The sequence below is a fragment of the Propithecus coquereli genome, unplaced genomic scaffold, assembly GCF_000956105.1.
Source record: "Propithecus coquereli isolate 6110/MARCELLA unplaced genomic scaffold, Pcoq_1.0 Scaffold646, whole genome shotgun sequence".
NCBI lineage: Eukaryota > Metazoa > Chordata > Mammalia > Primates > Indriidae > Propithecus > Propithecus coquereli.
The window spans coordinates 689,800-708,397 of NW_012152463.1; the positions used below are offsets into that span (position 1 = coordinate 689,800).

At 49.1% G+C, this 18,598-nt stretch overlaps 1 protein-coding gene across 1 annotated transcript in view; it reads left to right on the forward strand.

Annotated features, from left to right (window-relative positions):
• TTC7B (tetratricopeptide repeat domain 7B) overlaps nt 1–18,598 on the forward strand; it is a 236,156-nt gene that overhangs the window by 181,154 nt on the left and 36,404 nt on the right. The window contains exon 18 of the mRNA XM_012660002.1: nt 6,594–6,734. Within this exon, the coding sequence (XP_012515456.1) occupies nt 6,594–6,734 (141 nt within the window). The remainder of the gene's footprint in view (nt 1–6,593; nt 6,735–18,598) is intronic.

The window sequence follows — 18,598 nt, forward strand, 5'->3', positions numbered from 1 at the left end:
GAGGCTCAGAGAGCAGCAGCTTCCCCCAGGCAGAAGGGCACTTCAGTCCAGAAACAGCCTCATGAATATGCAGCGGGGAGGGTTTAGGTGGAGATGGAAGCTTCTGCCCACTGTAGTCCTCCAGAAGGTACTGTCTCTAGCCCAGAGCCACCGGCGGCGGCTCACTCTGACAGCTGGCATCTTCCTGCATGCTTGCGAGTGGCTTCCCTCCACGCTTTCCGTGTGACCACCTGGCCCCGCCAACACCCGCCAGCAGCATGCTGTGCCGGCCCCCGCATGCCCACTGGTGACGACATACCCCAGTCTCTCCTTGCCTTAGTGGGATCCTTCCCTAAAGCTTTCCCTGGAAAGAGCTTTCCCCCCTTCAGGAGAAGACACATCCTGTCAGGTTTAAACTGTGCTTGATAATCTGTTAAAGATCAGTTGGAAATTGTGATCTCGTCTTGGGGCTGTGGATTTAGCTGTCCTAATCTATTTCTCACTCGGTGAAAGAGGGAAGCGCCTACTAGAATGGTGACCAAAGTGACTTATCAGAGGAACCCACAGCAGGAGGCATCGTGGTCAGTGGAATTGGTGGGACACCAGCAGTTGGCCGTAAAGCTGAGCCCCGCCCCCGCTGCACATGGGGGGACCCACGACCAAGAGGGGAGACGGCAGCTCTCAGGGAAGTGGCAAATGTAGAACGGAGATCTGTGACAGCAGTGTGAGGAGCCCCCCACCCCAAGTCGCCTCCTCAGAAAAGCAGGCCCACCCAACAGCAAAGATGGAATTGTCGTAACTACCAGGCTGGGGGGCGGGGGGAGAATGGAGAGGTACCAAAATATTTTATGTTAAAAAGTACAGAGAAAATATGCCTCATTTGAGGGCTGAAGTGAGAGTGGAGTCTCATGTCTCTTCCTCTCCCTTGGAAAATAAGAGACAGTTATCACCAGCTCCTCAGCCTCCTCCCCTTCTTCGGTCCCGAGAACATTCTGGTTGTTTGAGCACAGGTGGCAGGTGTGGAGACAGAAGGTCACTGGGCTGCCAGCAGTCTGCAGTGTTGGACTGATTTATTTCCAAGTCCTACCTTGAGAAACAAATTCTTTTCCTGTTAAAAAGGAATTTTTTAAAGCAAAGCTCACTGACAAAATGCTTAGTCATTCAGATCGCTGTTTAGTATTCTGACGGAGTCTTTAAGAAATGAAACTGCTGCTTTTTTCTTACATTTTAATTGTTTTGGGGGCATAATTCTGAGAACTGGAAGCTGAATAGACTCTATTGACAGATAATACAGAATCATTTCAGGGCTGAGGGAAAATAAGTGCAGAGATTCATTAGCAGCGGGAGACTTCTGCATGCCTCTCACTGGAGTGGCTCAGCTACTTTCCAGAAAAATGTGGGGAGGGCAGGTGTCTGCTGCTGCGGCGTCAGGCAGAAAGAATGTGGGTGACAAGCAGAGATGGGACTTGGGGCACGGCCACGTGCTGTGTCATACACCCATGTTCATGCACATGAGGCAGCTGAGTTAATTCTCCAGGGCTGGGGACCAGAGAGCTGCCCAGAATCCCGACAGCGTCACGTGAGGTCTGCTGAGGTCTCTCTGTTGGTAGTGGATTTTTCTGGCACACAATGTACCGTAGTTGTCCCCTGCTCCTGATGCTGGGATGCTCACCAGGTCAGTAGGTGGGCGAGGTTCCATCTGAGATCTAGTTCATCTTCTACATGCTGTGAAGACATGAGGGGAGAGGGAAGGTGGGAGTCCTTCAGACTGCAGCCACTTAATGCCACCACAATAGTCAAAAGCGTAGCTGGAATATCATACATGCCATTTATTCAGTGACCCTATGTGAAAATACAGGGTTATCAAGCATAGCTAAGCCACTTACTTTATTGCGCCTATTGCTCAGCAAAATTATTGGCTCTGGGCTCCCTTTGAATGATGAACTTTGAATAGTGAAATAGAGCTCGTGTGACTGCCACGGTCCGGGTCTATGTGAAATTGACCATAGATGTGTCATGTGCACTGGAAAAGGATTGTTGGAAAGGCTTCAGCTGCAAAGGCAATTTGAGCTAGCTGTTCCCGGTGTCCTACTTGTGGCAGGGTTTCTCAACAGGCTTCAACATGTGATAGGAGTGTGGATCAGGAAACCGCAAGAGGGGTCCAGAGCTTGGACTCACAGTGCCCTGAGGTCAGTGGCCTTGGCTCCTGGTCCCCTGGCCCATGGAGGAATGCCTTTCCACTGCAGTTGCTGGTTCTGCTGCTGCCTCCCCGCTCCCCGTCCCCACACACAGTGGTCCAGGGAAGCCCAAAAGGAAGCCCTGCATGTAGGAATCAAAGGGTTGTTCAAGTGGCACTTAGCCTTTGTATGGGGTGTCTGGGGTAACATTTGCTCTTGAGGGTCTAAGTGGGAGGGCAGACAAAGCCATGAGGAAGTTCCTATTGCCTCAGCTCTAGAACATCCTGTACCCCTGGACCATTCAGGCAATTAGGCCACAGACCCTGGGCTAGATTTTAGAGCAAGCTCTCACCTGCCTGTGTCAGCTCTCGGTTCAGCAGGTTTTGCAGTGGCTTTGCAGAGCCACTGTGTCCTGTGGACGAGGGGAAGAGGTGCATGATCTCCTTGGTGGAGCATAGCAGCTGCTGTGCAGTGCACAGCCCGCAGGGTTCCGGGATGATGGGCTCTTCTCAATCAGTGTGATGCATACGAGATGCGCAGCAGCCCGGCCACCTTCCCTCGCTTACCTGTTGAACCTGATTACTTGGAAACTTATTCTTCCAGAGTCCTGTGTTTTACATTGGAAATACGTCCTATATTCTTCCTTCTGATTCCTTTTTCAAGCCACAATTGGTCCATTTCCACCTTAAGTTAATAGTGCTCTTCATCCTCGTGTACAATGCAGGAGCACTGTTTTAAAGAAGAGGGTTCTTTAAAAATATGTTGGTTAGAACCAGTGTTTCTAGTTATTTACCAACATAAATCAAAATCCGGTATCTATGTTGGCAATTACCATTTTAGTTCTCTGAAACAGTAAGATGTGGTTGTTTTGATTTGTTTTTTTAAGCAGCTATATCCATTCTGATTCAAATTATGTTTATCCCCCACCCCAGGCAAATACTAATTCAATGGAAGACTTTTATTTATTGTGTTATTGCCAGGAATGGTAGATGCTAACTATTATATAATTGTCCTATTATTGTTAGTCATTTGCTATTACTAATAAATATCTGAAGGCCCTAATATCCATCCCTAGTTCAGAACATCAAGGCTCTCTGCCCTTGTGAAATGTAACAAGGAATTAATTAGCAAGAAAAAAATTATCTCTGATACCCTGTTTTTCTTCTCTATATTTTAATGGGTTACTTACATTGGGGGTAGGGGAGTCACTAAATGATGTCCAGTGTTTAATTCTAACTATGTGCCACTGTCATTTTTAGTCCAGATTGTCAGAACTGATGACAGCTACACTGAAAAGCCCTTTGAGACAGTGAAAATTCTAGCTTTTGAGCCATTATTAGGGAAGAAGAGTAGAGCACACAGACACGTATCCAAAAGAGGGGACCACCCTTTTCCAATTTTTGTACAGCGACGTGTCTTTTGATAGTACCTATTCATTCACTGCACAAGCATTTACCTAATACCTAGCACGGGCCTGGCATGGTTAGCCCTTGAAGATACCTAAATGGAGGACACAATTACCATCTTCTAGAACCACACAGTCTGGTAAGGGAGACAGTTACATCAACTTTAAAACATGCAATCTAGACAGTGATAGTGACACCCACATGGGACCACCGAGGACCCCAGGGTCTCACTTATTGCCTGGAGAGGTGGAAGGCTCACAGCAGCCTTCCTGTAGGATGTGGCGTTGGAGCTGGATTGCAAGGCTAAGTTTGAGTCCTGGTTTTGCCACCTACTGACTGTATAACTTTAGTAGTTACATAACCTCATTAAATCTCAATTTCATCATCTAAACAATGCAGATAACATTGTTGCCTGCGTCACAGAACTGTTTAAAGACTAAATAATATATGTAAAGTGCTGGTCACCATGCCTGAAACATGGTACGTTCTCTAAAACTGATAACCACCACTGCTGTCATCATCATCATCATCATCATCATCATCATTTGACAGACCTTATTCATAGTAAAACGTATTATTGTGCTAAGAATGCGTTAATTTAGTTGTATATAGATATCACGAAAAGAAGGAATTTTGGCAGTACTTTTGATTAGTTCGTGGACCAGACAAACAAAACAGTTAATCCTAAAAGTAAAATTAACCCCTCTAAAAGTCACAAGTCTTTATAGCAAAGGATTTATGGAACCTAATAGAAAATTTATAGAATTTTTCTATAGCAGTAATTTATTATTGTTATTTTTAAATGAATTAATAAGTGAATATTTTAAATATGGCTCAGTTTTAATTTCTAATGCAAATATCAATATAATAACCCATAAAAACAATCTCTTTAGAGTCTTCAGTAGTTTTTTAGAGTCTGAAGGGATTCTGAGACCAAAACATCTGAGAACCACTACTGTAGAGAATAAGATCCTCCTGGAACTCTGTTTCCCAGATGGCCATTGGGCTACAGGGAAGCAGGAGAGAGCTCAAGCTGGCTGGCCCGTGTACAGACTTCTCATGACCAAGTGTTAGTAACATCTGCTTCCTGTCCCTCTAGGTGAGTGGTTCTCAGCCTTCGCGGCACATTGGGATCACACGGGGTGATTAACAGACAAACAGGTGTCTAGCTCCCCACCCCAGTGTTAGTGATTCAGCTGGTCTGGGGTGTAGCTATGACATGATTGTTTAAACCCCAAGTGATTGTGATGTGAAGTCAAAGTTGAGAACCACTGTTCAAGGTGGTCTATGAGAGGGTAAGCCCAGCGGGTAATGGCAGAATATAGCAACAATGACCTCTAGATTACTCGTTTCCTTAACTGATCGCTGCTGCTAAAGGTCTCAGGAAAACTACTTCAAGTCCTTGTTATCAAAATTAAAATGTTATTTCCATAAAAAGTTTAAAAACAAAATAAGACCAACATTTTCTACAGCAGTTTAATCATTTTGCTATTTAGATTTTTTTTTAAATAATAGCTAGACATACTTTGTCTAAACCAGGGTAGATTCTTAGCCAAACTTTACAGGTTCCCCTGAGTCATCATGCCATCAGTTAGAATCTTTTAACTCAGCCTCAAGTTCCGTTGCAGCAGCTTTCAGCCCCTCCCTAGAGGCTCTTTTTCTCGTGGTCGTCCTTGCAAGTGCTGTCTGTCTGTGGATTATCTGCAGAAGGCGGATTCCCACTCTGGTTTCCATCCACCAAACCCCCACCAAAGACTTGAGTGTATTAGAGGAATCCACGTTACCGTTACATTGAAATAGTCAAAACATAGTATAGATGGCCAGTCTGTGACTGCAAATAGTCTTAAAATGAATAAATGGTGGTGCATTCCAAAGATCAACTAAAATTATTTTTACACTCACAAAAACGTTTTGTATTATCTAGAATACAACTAACTCCATTTATTTTGTACTCGGCATTTATCTTTATATATCATCACTATTTTAAACTTCATGATGAGTTGATAGTTACCACTAACAGCATTGGAATGCTTATCTCCATATCAAACTTTCTGACAAATTATAAATTAAGAATGTTGCAGGTGAATATAAATATTAATAGTTTTACATTTGAAATAACAGCAACAGCATCCTGCTCTCAATTCTGAAACTATACCTCCAAGAGTGAATGCTGGAAAGAGGTGGGGACCAGCCCCTGTGTGAGGAGGTAGTCTCTGGCCATCAGGACCTCTGCGATGTCACCGTGGAAAGAAATGAGTTTTGCATTTGACTCACACACTACACCTCGCCCTTGACTAATGAATGTGCGCTCTGCCCCTCTCCTTAGCCTTTCAGGACAGTGGGTTTTACCGAATAGCTAGGCTGGTGCATATTCTGCGCCGTAGGCATCTTTGCTGTAACCCGTCCTCCACTAGTCTAGCATGAGCTTTAAGAATAGATATTTGCTTATACACAGGGCAAAAGTGTGCTTTTTCTATGGTTTTTAAGTCCTGTCCTAGAATATGGTTCAGATCCACGGGTGTTGCCCACCTTCCAAAGGCCAGGCTTACACTAGTGAAATGGGAAGTTGCTGGGTTTGTCTTGAGAATGGTCAACGCGTCTATTCCAAACACTACCCCAGGAGGCAAGTATGCGTCCTCCCCCTCCCCACCATATAGTTTCTAGGTTCAGGCCCTTACGGGGGTGCTTTGTGATGTCCCTTTGTAATACTTCCTTTATGCCGTTGTTTAACACTTGTATCGTGGCTGCGTACCTCGCTGTTCCCCCCGTCTTGCCCCCAACACTCACACTGTGCTAGACTGAGGAGCACGTGCTCTGTGTGTCGACTGAAAGAGTAGCTAAAGCAAAAGGATGGAAACCGAGGTTCCAGGCCATAATGATCGTCCACGTTTCTTTATGGACAGTAAATGTTGGGAACGCCGAGGGGTGAGCGGTGTGTGTTCCGCACGTGTGTCTGTGTGGGCGCGGGGAGGCCGGTGGGCTGGTTGGGTCTGCCCTTTCACTCCTGACCCAGTCTTCTCAACCCTCACAGGCTCCATCCACGCCACATCAGTAGCGGCCTCCAGAGTGGAGCAGGCACTGTCGGAAGTGGCCTCGTCTCTGCAGAGCAGCGCCCCCAAGCAGGGCCCGCTACACCCCTGGATGACCCTGGCACAGATCTGGCTCCACGCAGGTACCACTCCGCCCCTTCCCACAGCCCGCAGCCGCACCAGAGGCTGCAGGACACTGCAGGCAGGTGCTGGCCTGTTAGCCCGTGGCCCTCGTCAGGAGAAATCAAAGCTTTCGGAGTCACCTACCAAAATGCTGCTACTTCTTTATAGGAACCACAAATTACTCTGTATCTCCCCATCCCTCCCCTGCCGCAGGACCCTGGCACAGAGCAGGTATCCAGGAAAGATTTTCTGAGTGGGACTCTTAAGGGCTCCTGGGGAGTTTGCCGTGTGGGCTGCAGGATTTATGCTGCAGAGGGACCAGAGAGCTACACCCCAGACTATCTGTGGGTGGCTCGGGTGGAGCCCAGCTGTACTGCTTACCAGCATGGTAGACTTGAGTTAAAGTCTCTAACTGTCAGCCTTGTCTGTACCATGGGGTTAAGAGTAGCCCCTGTCTCCTGGTACGTCTTGTCAGTGAAGTCTCGGAGTCCCTGGAAGAGGGGACAGGGGGTATTGATGTCTTTATCAAAGCCAAGGAAGGGGCAGTGTGTTTGGCACGCCTCCCCATCCCCCACAATGGCTCTCCTGAGGATCCATAGAGAGCGAGAGAGGTAGCAGCAGCCTCTGACCTGGCAATCAGCCCGCCCCCAGCTTCACTGGGCAGTCCACTGGCTCAGCGATGCTTCTGCATAGCTGGAAAGCCCACAGATAAATCTAGTGCACAGGCATTTTAGCAGTGAGAATGCCACGATACAGCGCTTCCAAGCAAATGATGGCTGTTGATTTACTTACATATTTATATTTCTACATAAAAGGTAACTTCCGTTCCTCAGGTTTTATCGTGTCATCTGCACAACCCTAACTGGGCCTTCTCAGGCTCGACACTAAGGTACATGGCGAAAGCCCAAACCGGGCTGAGAAGAGTGCTCATTATCTCCCAGTTGTGCTTCTGTTGACTCCTTTTCTGCCAAGGCTAATTGCACCATGTTCCACCTTGTTTGACACCATTGGCGGACCTTCGCATGTGGGAGCATGGTTGGATTTACCTGGCTTTGGCATACCATGGAGCCCAGCTCAGTCAGCCTTTTCTGTGTTGGCATCTTTAACTGGGCCATAACAACTACCATAAATTAACAAATTATATTCTTCTAAGCAGAAGCACAAAAGATGGGTGATTCATGAATGCACAATTGTTCCTCCCCACTGCAGACGCCTGCAATGTTCGGCCCCTCTCCCAGAGAGGTCCCAGATATGCTGGCTGTAAGGGCCAGGGAGCAGCAGTCATGCCTCCTCCATGGTACCCTTATGGATGGAGAGGTTCAGTCCCCAGCAGAGGGTTCTGACGCCTGTCCTGTTCACTCATCCTCATGAACGGTGACCACGGAGAGCAGAAAGGGAAGGAGTACGGTTTAGTGTCTGGGCCAGGTGAGCCTGGCTGACCTTGCGGGGCTGGTGTAGGGGCAGAGTTGCCTTTTAAATTGGGCTTGAATTTGAGTCTTTGAAGGGCCAAAGTGTAAAACCCTGGAAAGGCTGGAGGCCATCCCTCCAGGCTGGGACTAGCTCCCTGACCTGACAGGCGGGGCTTCTCTTGCTTGTTTCTCAGAAAACTTAATGACCTGAGAGTCACCAGGAGGGCTTTGCCACGCGTCTTGCCGCCCCTCACTCGATTATCCAGGGACTCTGCCCCTCTTTGCATGGCCTGCCACGACTCTTGACAAGGAAATTTTGCAGCTGCTTATTAGAACATTGAAGAACTTGATGGCTCAGATTCAGCTTGGAGGAGCTATCCTTGAATTTTTATATTACCACATAAGATCCATTTCTTACCGCCATGGCCCACGTGATGGAGTCAAGTTCTCATTGTAGTTAGTGGACGTGGCTTTAATACTCTACAAGGTGGCGGAATTGAACTATGGAAAGCAAATGCCATACTTGCCTGTCGACTAGGGGCAGAAGGTGCTCATCTGCATATGGTGAGCATTGTGTGTCATATGAATGGATGGAGTTGATTAGAATCATTTCAGAATTTGTGCCATATTGACTCTCAAAGCAATGACTTTCAGTCAAGATTTAGAATCACATCATATATTCACATAGTCTTTAAAGAGGTAAATTCAGAAGAAAACAGAGCTTCCACTGAACTGTCATGTTTTGCCTTATGTGATATGAGCTCCACTGCTCTGAGAAGCAAAATAAAGTTGACCCAAGTTTTTGAAAATTCATGGAAACCAAGTAACATCTGCTTCCGTGTCTATCATCAGCTCCAGCAATACTGCCAGATTCTATACATTTTGCAAGCGTTAGAAGAGATTAGTTAGCTCAGAGCCTAACGCTCAAGGCCATGGTGTTTCTGTGGCATTTGTGGGCCTGCTGTCTTCCGGTTGTTTCTCCTGGTGAACTGAATGTAGAGGGACCTCGTGATGGGAGCCCGTGGTGGAGGTGGCCCATTTGAGGCTTGCAGGAAAGGTCACTCAGAGATGACCTCTGATTTCCAGCCTATTGTTAATATATCAGTGGGTCTCTGGGCCACTTGGATGTGCAGATCATGAGTAGGAAACCTGAGCCTCCAGCTGCTTTGTGAGGGGACAGGCCAAAGGCCTGGCTGGGAACACAGACCCAGGAACCAGGGATGTTTGACCATAGAGGGTCCCCCACTTCCTGTGTGGTGGCACCCCCTCTTCTCCTGCCTAGACACCCCTGAACCCATTGCTTCAGGACACCTGGTGGCCAATTCAGCATGGACCATACATGTTTTGTTCCTTGGTTTGTTTGGACCTATGTCACAATTTTATTTATGTTATTTTCAGATAAATAACATGTATATGGTACATAGTTGAAAAAGTAGGAAGGCCTAAAGTAAAAAGGCTCCCTCCTGTCCCTGAGCCTCAGTCACCCTCCCAACAGGCAGCCACTGTTCCCAGTGCCATGCTCCCTCCAGAGATTGCACACACACTGCACTTTGTCCCCGTCACCCTCTTACTGCACCCTCTCGGAGACGGGTGCTTATCAGCACATGCAAGGCTGACTGGTGCTTTGAAACAGCTGCGCAGTGTAAACCATTGGGTGGTTATACCATCATTTTACCAGTACTCTGTTAGTTAACACTTAGATTGTTCTAGCATTGCCATTGCAGATAATGCTTCAGTAAGTATCCTTGCATGCAGTTGGCCCTCCGTGGTCTCAGGTTCTGCATCATGAATTTAATCAACCACAGATCAAAAACATCTGGAAGAAATGTCTGCGCTGAACACATACAGTCTTTTTTGTCCTGTCATTACTCCCTAAACAATACAGTGTGACAACTACTTACATGGCATTCCCATTGCATTCGGTGTTATCAGTGCTCTAGAGGTGATTGAAGTATGCAGGATTGTGCAGGTTATACGCAAGCACTGTGCCATTTTATACCAGGGACTTGAGCATCCACGGGCTTTGGTATCTATGGAAGGTCCTGGAACCAATTCCTCGCGAATCCTGAGGGACAACTATATATATTGTTCTGTGTCTGTAAGATAAACTCCAAAAGGGAGAACTGATGGATCAAAGGGTCTGTACTGTTCAATTTTGATAAGTCTTGTCACATTGCCTTCTTTGGAATTGTACCCATGTACATTCCAGTCAACAACGCGTAAACGTCCACTTTCTCACATCCCTGCCAACACAGTGAGTTCTCACAATGCTTCATCTTTGCCAATCTGACAAGTGGAAGATGGCATTTCAATTTTCTGTCCATAGCTTTTCCCCATTTATCTTCCCATTTATCTTCATAGATACTGAGCTTTTCTTTTTTATTTGTAAGCATTTATTGTGTGTTAAAGAAGTCTGCCTTGTGTCTGAGGCAGGCACTACAGATATTTTCTTCCATCTTTATTTTCTTTGTGTTTTTTTGTTTGTTTGTGGGGATTTTTGCCAAACAGTTTTTTAAAGAAGTACCTTTATCAGCACTTTGGGAGGCCAAGGCAGGAAGATCACTTGAGCACGGGGATTCGAGACCAGCCTAGGCAGCTAGTGAGAACTCGTCACTACAAAAAGTTTTTAAAAATCGGCTGTGCATCTTGTTGTGCACTTGTAGTCCCAGCTACTCGGGAGGCTGAGGCGGCAGAATCGCTTGAGCAGGGGAGTCCAGGGCTGCAGTGAGCTGTGATCGCAGCACTGCTCTCTAGCCTGGGCGACAGAGCAAGGTCTTGTCTCTAAAACAAAAAGGAAGAAAAATAAATGTATCAGTCTTTTCTTATGGCATCTGTGCTTCCCATGATACTTAGGAAGCAACTACTCGGTCTCTTTTCCTGAAAGTTCCAAGTGTCTTCCAGTGCCATTTGTATACACTGTCTTGCAAAGAAGGTCAGAGGGAGGTTGTTTCCTCCATTATGCCACAAGGGATCCCAGGCTAGATGGCAGTGAGCTCCTTTGCAGTCTGCTGGGGCAGAAGTCAGGGGAGCTCAATGAGGGCATGTGACAACACCTCAAGACATGGCTCCTTAGGAACCACTCCACGGCTGCCTTAGGACGCAGGCCACTGTGAGCCATTGGAAAGTCCCACGTGCACAGCAATTCAGAATTGAAGCAGGGCCTTTCCCAAGCCAAGCAGCTTCTTGGTGCCTGTCTTTCAATTTCCACATTGGGATGGCAGCTAAAAATGACTTTGCGGTAGGTGGTTAATTTCTGCTTGTTACTTACTAATAATTATAGCTTTCACTTTGGCACCTCTCACAGTTGAAACCAGTGGCTATTCTTAGATGTGCAAGATCAGATTTTCTGATTTCTGCTGGGAATTTAAAGCTGTGATACTCTTACAAATTCCTTGGCCTTGCCCAGCCTGTCCCCTTTGCCCTTCCCCCTCCCAGACTCCTCCCAGGCATCGGAGGTTGTGTCAGCAGGGTTGAGGGGTAATCCATGGCATGCCCACCACGGTGAGATGAAGACAGCTACCAGACAGGTGGTATGTGTCACTGCACAGCACCCATTGGGGAGGCCATGAAGTCCTGGGGGGTTAGGCCTGCCCAGCTTACATTTATCAAGCACTGTGCATGTGTCAGACGCTATTCTGAGGACTTTTTATGTCTTAACTTGTTTGGTCCTCGTGATAACCTTATGAGGAGTGCATACTCTTATTCACCCCGTTTGCAGATGGAGAAACTAAGACGCACCTGTGAAGTCACTTGCCTAAGGTTACATGGCTAACAAGTTAGGAAGCCAGAATTCAAACCCAACCCATGTGGCTCTAGAACCCTAGCTCCAACCTATGGTAGGCACTCGGCTGTTGACACAGTATCTTCGAGCATCTCTTTACGTGCCACAGTTGGAACCAGGGAGGAGCAGCACGGCCCCTGCGATCCCTGTAACACAGGGCCTTTCCCAGCCAGGGGAGCCAGGGTAAGACTGCATGCATTGAGCAGAGAACTCAAGAGGGACTGGCAATAGGTCAGGATTACAGGGGAGGCATAGGACAGCATGAGCTGGGACGGCCAAGGCAGCATGAGCTCTGAACATTAGAGAAATGAAGGTCCCCTGGGGTGGGAAGCCTGGTGGCTGAGGGAAGACAGAATGGCCAGGGTCAGGCCATGCCAGTGCCCGGTAGCCATGTTAATACCTTTTAACTTCATCCTAAAAGCATTAAAAAGCTACTAAAGGACTATATAGCAGGAGCATGAAAGGATCAGATTGAGGTTTTTATAAAAATCACTCCAAGCTGGGCTTGGTTATGTGCTCCTGTAGTCCCAGCTACTTGGGAGACTGGGGCGGGAGGATCGCTTAAGCCCAAGAATTCAAGTCCAACCTGGGCAACATAGCGAGACCCATCTCTTAAAAAAAAAGTCACCCCAGCTAAATGTGGAGAATGGAATGGAAGGCAGCCAGAAGTGGACGCTGAAAGAGCAGAAAGTCTGGAGTATTGATCTAAGGTATCAGGGGAGGTGGAGAGAAGTGGATACCAGAGATGCACTTTACAGGTATAACTGATGGGCCTGTTGATAGATTAGATGTGGAGGGTGAAGGAAAAGGAGGAACCCTGAGCTTGGGACCCTGAGGCAAGAGCCGACGAGTTGGGGCCAGGAAGGAGGAGACTGTTTGAACCTGGAAGCGTCAGACGCCTGAGGACATGCAGGTCAAGATGCCAAGTAGGCATCTGGATATTCCAGTCTACATTCCAGATTTGGGCCGGAAACATAAATTTGGGAGTTGGGGCTGGAAGCCAGGAGATGTGATGAGAAGACCTAAGAAGCGAATGTGGATGGAGACGGGAAAGGGCCAGCCCAAGACCACAGCCCCTCCACATTCAATCGTGAGGGGGGAGGAAGAGCCACAGAAGCTGAGAGGGAGCAGTCAGCAGGGTGGCGAAGCAGGACAGATGGCACCATGGCAGCAGAGCGGCCTGCGCAGTGCAGCCAAGGACTTGGCTCTGGACTCGGACCAGTTACAATCCTGGTCCCGCCATGTAGTAGCAGTGGGGCCTGGGGGAGTTATTCCCAATCCTGCTTGAGCCTCTGTGTCGCCCCCTCAAAAGGAGAACAGTTAGGACAGCCACACAAGGTAGCAAGCACTTAGTGACTATTGACATAACTATGTTTAAGGAGGACATGGCTGGCGGGAAATGCTGCTGACAGGTTGAATGCGGTGGAGACAAAAACATTTGTTGGATCTGGCGCATGGGAGCTGTCGGCACCCGTGACGAGGCTGGTCTTAGTGGAGTGGTGGGGATGGAGGCCGTCTGCCGTGGTTGCAGGCCAAGTGGCAAGTGAGGCAGCTGGGGCAGAGAGGGCGCCCAACCCTTGCAAGCAGAATCCCTCCACAGCAGAAATGAGGGGGAACCAGGAGGAGTGTGGGGCCAAGGAAGAGGGTTGAAGTGTGTTGAAGCATGTTGAAGCATGTTGACTGCCAGTGGGGATGAGCAAGTACAGACTGAGCCTCTTGGCATCAGAGAGCACGTGAACTCCTCGAGAAGCAGGAGTGGTGGAGTCCAGGGCATGGGCAGGGGTGGCCCTCACAACAACAGAGGGACACAGAGTGGACGGGTAGAGGACACAGGTGGGCTTGTCAGTGTGGCATCCAGAAGAGGCGTGAGGTCTGCTCTACCGGCTTCCTTCTCCTCTTTGAAGGGTGAGTCAAGGTCAGCCAAGGGGAACGAGGGGCACTGGGGAAAGAGCCGGAGTCATGAGAACAGCTGGGCCAAAGCCTGGAGGGACACCACGCATTGCGAAGGCAGCATCACAAAATCAGCCGGGGTGAGGAGCTAGTCTTGCTATCCCACAGCAAGGGAAGGGATTCCTCTTGAAAAGCTGACACAGCCAGATGCAAACTGGGGAATTAGTGGCAGTCATGCAGCCCAGACCCCAGCGAAGGCATTTGGCTGAGCCCTCGGTGAGCACAAGGCCTGGGCTGCACTCAACTCGGGGACTTCGGGGCCCCACTTGGGCCCTGTCCCACAGGAGCTCAGGGTAGGACAACGTCTAAAAACAAAACCGCTGCCTCCTTTCACTTCCCAGCCTTCCCCAAAGGAAGAATAAAGGGCAAGTCGAGCGACAGCTGATAAGGATGAAGGCCTCCCGAGGCAGTGATGGCTTAGAAGGGTGACAGGAAACCCCCTGGGACACATGACCCCTTTCTTCTTTGGCCCTCATGCTGGTTTTTATATGAAAGAGCAAATTCATGGCAACAGAGAACGTGGGCTCCAGGAGTACCTTCTTGCCAGCGGGCACCCTGCGTTCTCCCTGGTGGGACTGTCCTGCCCTCCACAGCATCTCTCTTTAGGGAAGCAGGGTTTGGGGTGAAGCAGATGATTTGAGGGGTCAGGGAGCCTGCCGGTCCACCTCCCTACCCACTGCTGGCTTGACCTGCGAGGTTGGGAGGCACCTGGCGCCGTGCATGTCTTTTCCTTCAGCCCTCTCTACAAGACACAGATGAAATGGAAGATCTGACAGCATCCGAATTAGGTACAGCCTTGCAGCTGCCTCTAACATAGACTGCTCCTTTGAGTGAGTTTCCAACAGGTGACCCTCTGGGTAGACTAAGCTCCCGGAAAGAACAGGGTTGGCTAGCCCAGGGTACCTTTGTGAGAAGAAAAGGGCTTCCTCACACTTCTCGAGGCTGACACAGCCCTATGCTGGGCACACAGCCTACAGCACAATCCAGGCCAGATTTCAGCCCCCCTCAGCCCAGTGCCTGGCACAGTGCACAGTCAAGCAAGCACCCTGCAGCTGACACAAAGCAGAGGCTTGGCAAGCATTAGATGAATGAATGAATGGATGGATGGATGGATGGATGAGTAAGCAAAGTGGGCTACGTGGGATTCTGGTTGCATACAGCACCAGGACCCCCAGCTGGGAACACCACTTCATCTTGAGAAAGAAATAGCTCTTTTCAGATCACATCTTGAGTTTGGTTTCAGCAGACGGTTTTGGAAAGCCCTCTATGTGCGAGGCAGAGTTAAGGGCACGGTATAGGGCAAAGAAGAGCAGACTTGACCGGCCCTCCAGTGGAGACAGCAGACACGCAGGTCACTGGAAGACAGGGCAGGCTGGGGCCAGGGTTGTCCCAGGGCACACACGCAGGGCAGTGGAAGAATGGGAGGGTGGGAGGTGCTTTCCCCAGGGATTCCGGGGGTCCTGTGCAGAGTGAGGCTCTGCATTTGGGGCAGAGGGGCCCTTAGACCTGGCAGAGCATGACTGGATTGCACACAGGGAGCTAGGTGGTCAGAAAGGTAGCCGGGCCCTAATTTCGAATGCTAAGCAAAAACATTTGGGTTACACTCATTCTGCAATGGGGAACCACTGGAGGTTTGTACACAGGGGGAGATTTTGTCTCCAACATTTTTCATAGTAACTGGATGGCAAGGAAAAAACCAAAGGATTCCAAAGAGAACACTCAGAGCTTAGTCTGAGCTTTCAGAATGAGGCGGAAAGTGTCCGTGACCCTTAGCAACACCTTACCTTTGGTGTGAGGCTGTCAGCGGCCACTGACCAGGACACACTATCTGTCTGTGTAACCTCTTCAGAGAGTGACCTTCGGAGCCTGCCCTGCAGCTGGAGCACTGACCTCCTGCTGAATTGTGGGGTTTTTTTGTTGGCAGCCGGTGGCTCTGAGTTCCCAGAGCCTGCTGCACTCTGTTGCTGTTCCTTCGGTACAAGTTCTTAGAGCTCTTAATAGGCTCACAAGGCCCTTTATTTTTTTAAATTGAATGTAGCCCTTGGTGAAAGGGACAGGGAAGTTTCATTTGCTGTTGCTTCTCTGGCCCGTGACTTTCGTCACTGACCTGTGCCACGGAAATGGTAGCTCTGACCCTCGTTCAGCATCCATTAATCTGCAGACTTGCACCTACTAAGTGCTAGATCCTCTGCTAAGGGATGCGGAGATGATTGTGGCTAGGAGCCCTCTATAGTTTAGTGGGGAAAACAATACCAATTATATTGTGGAGTCTTTAGGGAACTGCAAATGATACTCCTTTCTTTACTCCCTGAGTTCCAAACCAGTTAAGACAAGGGAGGGAGATGGAGATCAAAGTCCCAGCTTCGTTGCCGGGAGGCTGGATGGGAGAATGTGGCTTGCCTCTCGTCTCAAGTGGGCTCCCTGGTGCTTTACAGCTGAGTTCAATTCACCCATCCCAAATCGCTGGCCTCCCTGTTGCAGGGACAGAGCCCGTGACAAGCCTGCAGGACGAGCAGACAGAGAATGCAGGCATCCAAAGGCCCCGGGCAGAGAGCTCCGAGGGACCAGGCAAGCAGGCTTGAGTCCTTCTCCCCAAATCAGTGATCAGATGGAGCCAGGAGGACAGCTGGGGAGGGGCCAGGCACGTGGCTGTGACAGATGGGTCCCTGATAGAGACGAGAAGCAGAGATCGGAGGGTCTCCTGGCAAAGATGGTGTGGTCAAGGTGATGACAGTGGTCGTACGAAGTGCAGGGAGCACAAGGGAGGGAGCTGCTGGCCCCATGGGTTGGGGTAGAATTCGAGAAGCCATCTTGAAGGGAGACATTGCTCCTTGCTTGTGATGTAGACTCCCAGGCTTCTCAAGCAGGGGACGTTCATAGTAAATACTGTGTGGCTTCACCGTGTTCTAGGGGACCAGCCGCATGCCTAGGCAGAAAAGGCCACATTCTGGGTGATTTCAGGAATTTTGGGAAACCACAGGAATCCTTTTGTCTTCCTCCCCCAACCCCATCTCAGACTATCTGATCAATGTCTGAAATCCCACCACTAAAGCTTCGTTCTTGGAGCCTAAGACACTGTTCCCCATTAAAATATCATTTGCTCTCCAAGAGGGACTGTCTGTTCTAAGTCACTGTGTTAAAGGGGCCATGGTGAAATGGAAAGGCTGAACCTGCATCCCCCAAATACACTGACACAGCGAAACAGAGCTGGGGCTTGAATGAGTCAATTTATGTCTTTGTATCGTAGCTTCCTCACTCCGGGTCTCCCAGAGGCTGAGGCTTGACCAGGCATAATCCTCATTGCTTTCAGCTCACTCTGGGCTCCAGGCTTCCGCCATCTTGTCTGATCCTTACCACAGCCCTGGAAGAGATGTGGGCCAGGGCCAGGGTCCCCATGACAGATGAACTGGCCCAGAGGAGTCAACTGATTCACCAAAATCCCAGGGGCAGGAACCAGACATCCTGCATGTTCTCGTGACACTGCGGCTTACATGCTAGGAACCCTAGAGCCTGGGCTTCCCCAGCAGTGCCTTGGAGGCAGGAGGAGCCCTAACACTAGCCCTATACTTAGCCCTAGACCTAACCCTAACCCTAGCCCTGGCCTTAACCCTAACCCTAGCCCTAACACTAGCCCTATACTCTAACCCTAACCCTAGCCCTGGCCTTAACCCTAACCCTAGCCCTAACACTAGCCCTATACTTAGCCCTAGACCTAACCCTAACCCTAACCCTAGCCTTAACTCTAACCCTAACCCTAACCCTAACCCTTACCCTTGTGTAACAGGAGCAGGTGCGTCAGACCTGAGGCTTATGAAGACACGGTGATAAATGAGTAGTTGGCGTTATATTTGGTCTCATGGAGGGCCCTTATGGACCAGGACTTACATGTACACTGTCATGATGGTGTCTAAGGTTCCCTCCCCCTGATTCTTATTATAAAAATTCTGGATGCCTTCAGTCCCCACTCTCCAAAGTCACCTTTGCACACAGAGTGCTCTAGATGAAAGAGGCTCGTGTGCCTCGTGAACCCAAAGGCAGCTCTAGGCCTGGGGATTTTGGAAACAGACATAAACTCACCCCCAAGATGGCAGCGAGTCAGGAGCCAAGCGTACAGTGAGAGGAACGTTCTGTACAGCTCTCCCAAGTTGCCACCACGCTCAGGTAACCCAAAACTGCAGTGGGCACACACTCAACTCTTTCTGGCAAGAGCATCTGGAGAATTGTGTTACTGAAAGATGGCAGACAGCCTGCCGGTGTCATTATGAGAGTGTTTATCTCTCAGAAGGGACAGGTTTTGCCTGGTCCAAACTGAAGGATAGAGAAATGTCTTCTTAGTCCCTGTAGAGTCCCTGTGTGTATAGGTGCTCAGGAGATACCTTCAGAGTTGAACTCTGAGAACAGGAGGCCGGCACACCTGGGAGTCCACCTTCTGGGCTCAGTAAATTATGTTTGAATTGCCCAAGTTTCTGTGTCTGCGAGAATCGCCCAGAACACCCCTCCACAAGTCCCTGGGACTGGCAGACGGAAGGACAGACAGAAGGTACAGGGCACACCTGGGCTAGGGCAAGGCCTGCTTTTTCCAGGGCCTTTTCTCGGCCTGGGGAGTCAGTCGTTGGTTTGAATACGCCAATGTTGGAAGTGAGGGTGCCTGAGGAGAAGGACCAACCAGGCCAATGAGGCCAAAAGGTCAGCAGTGTTGCCACCAACTACACCTGTGACAATACACATCAGCCATTTCCCAGTC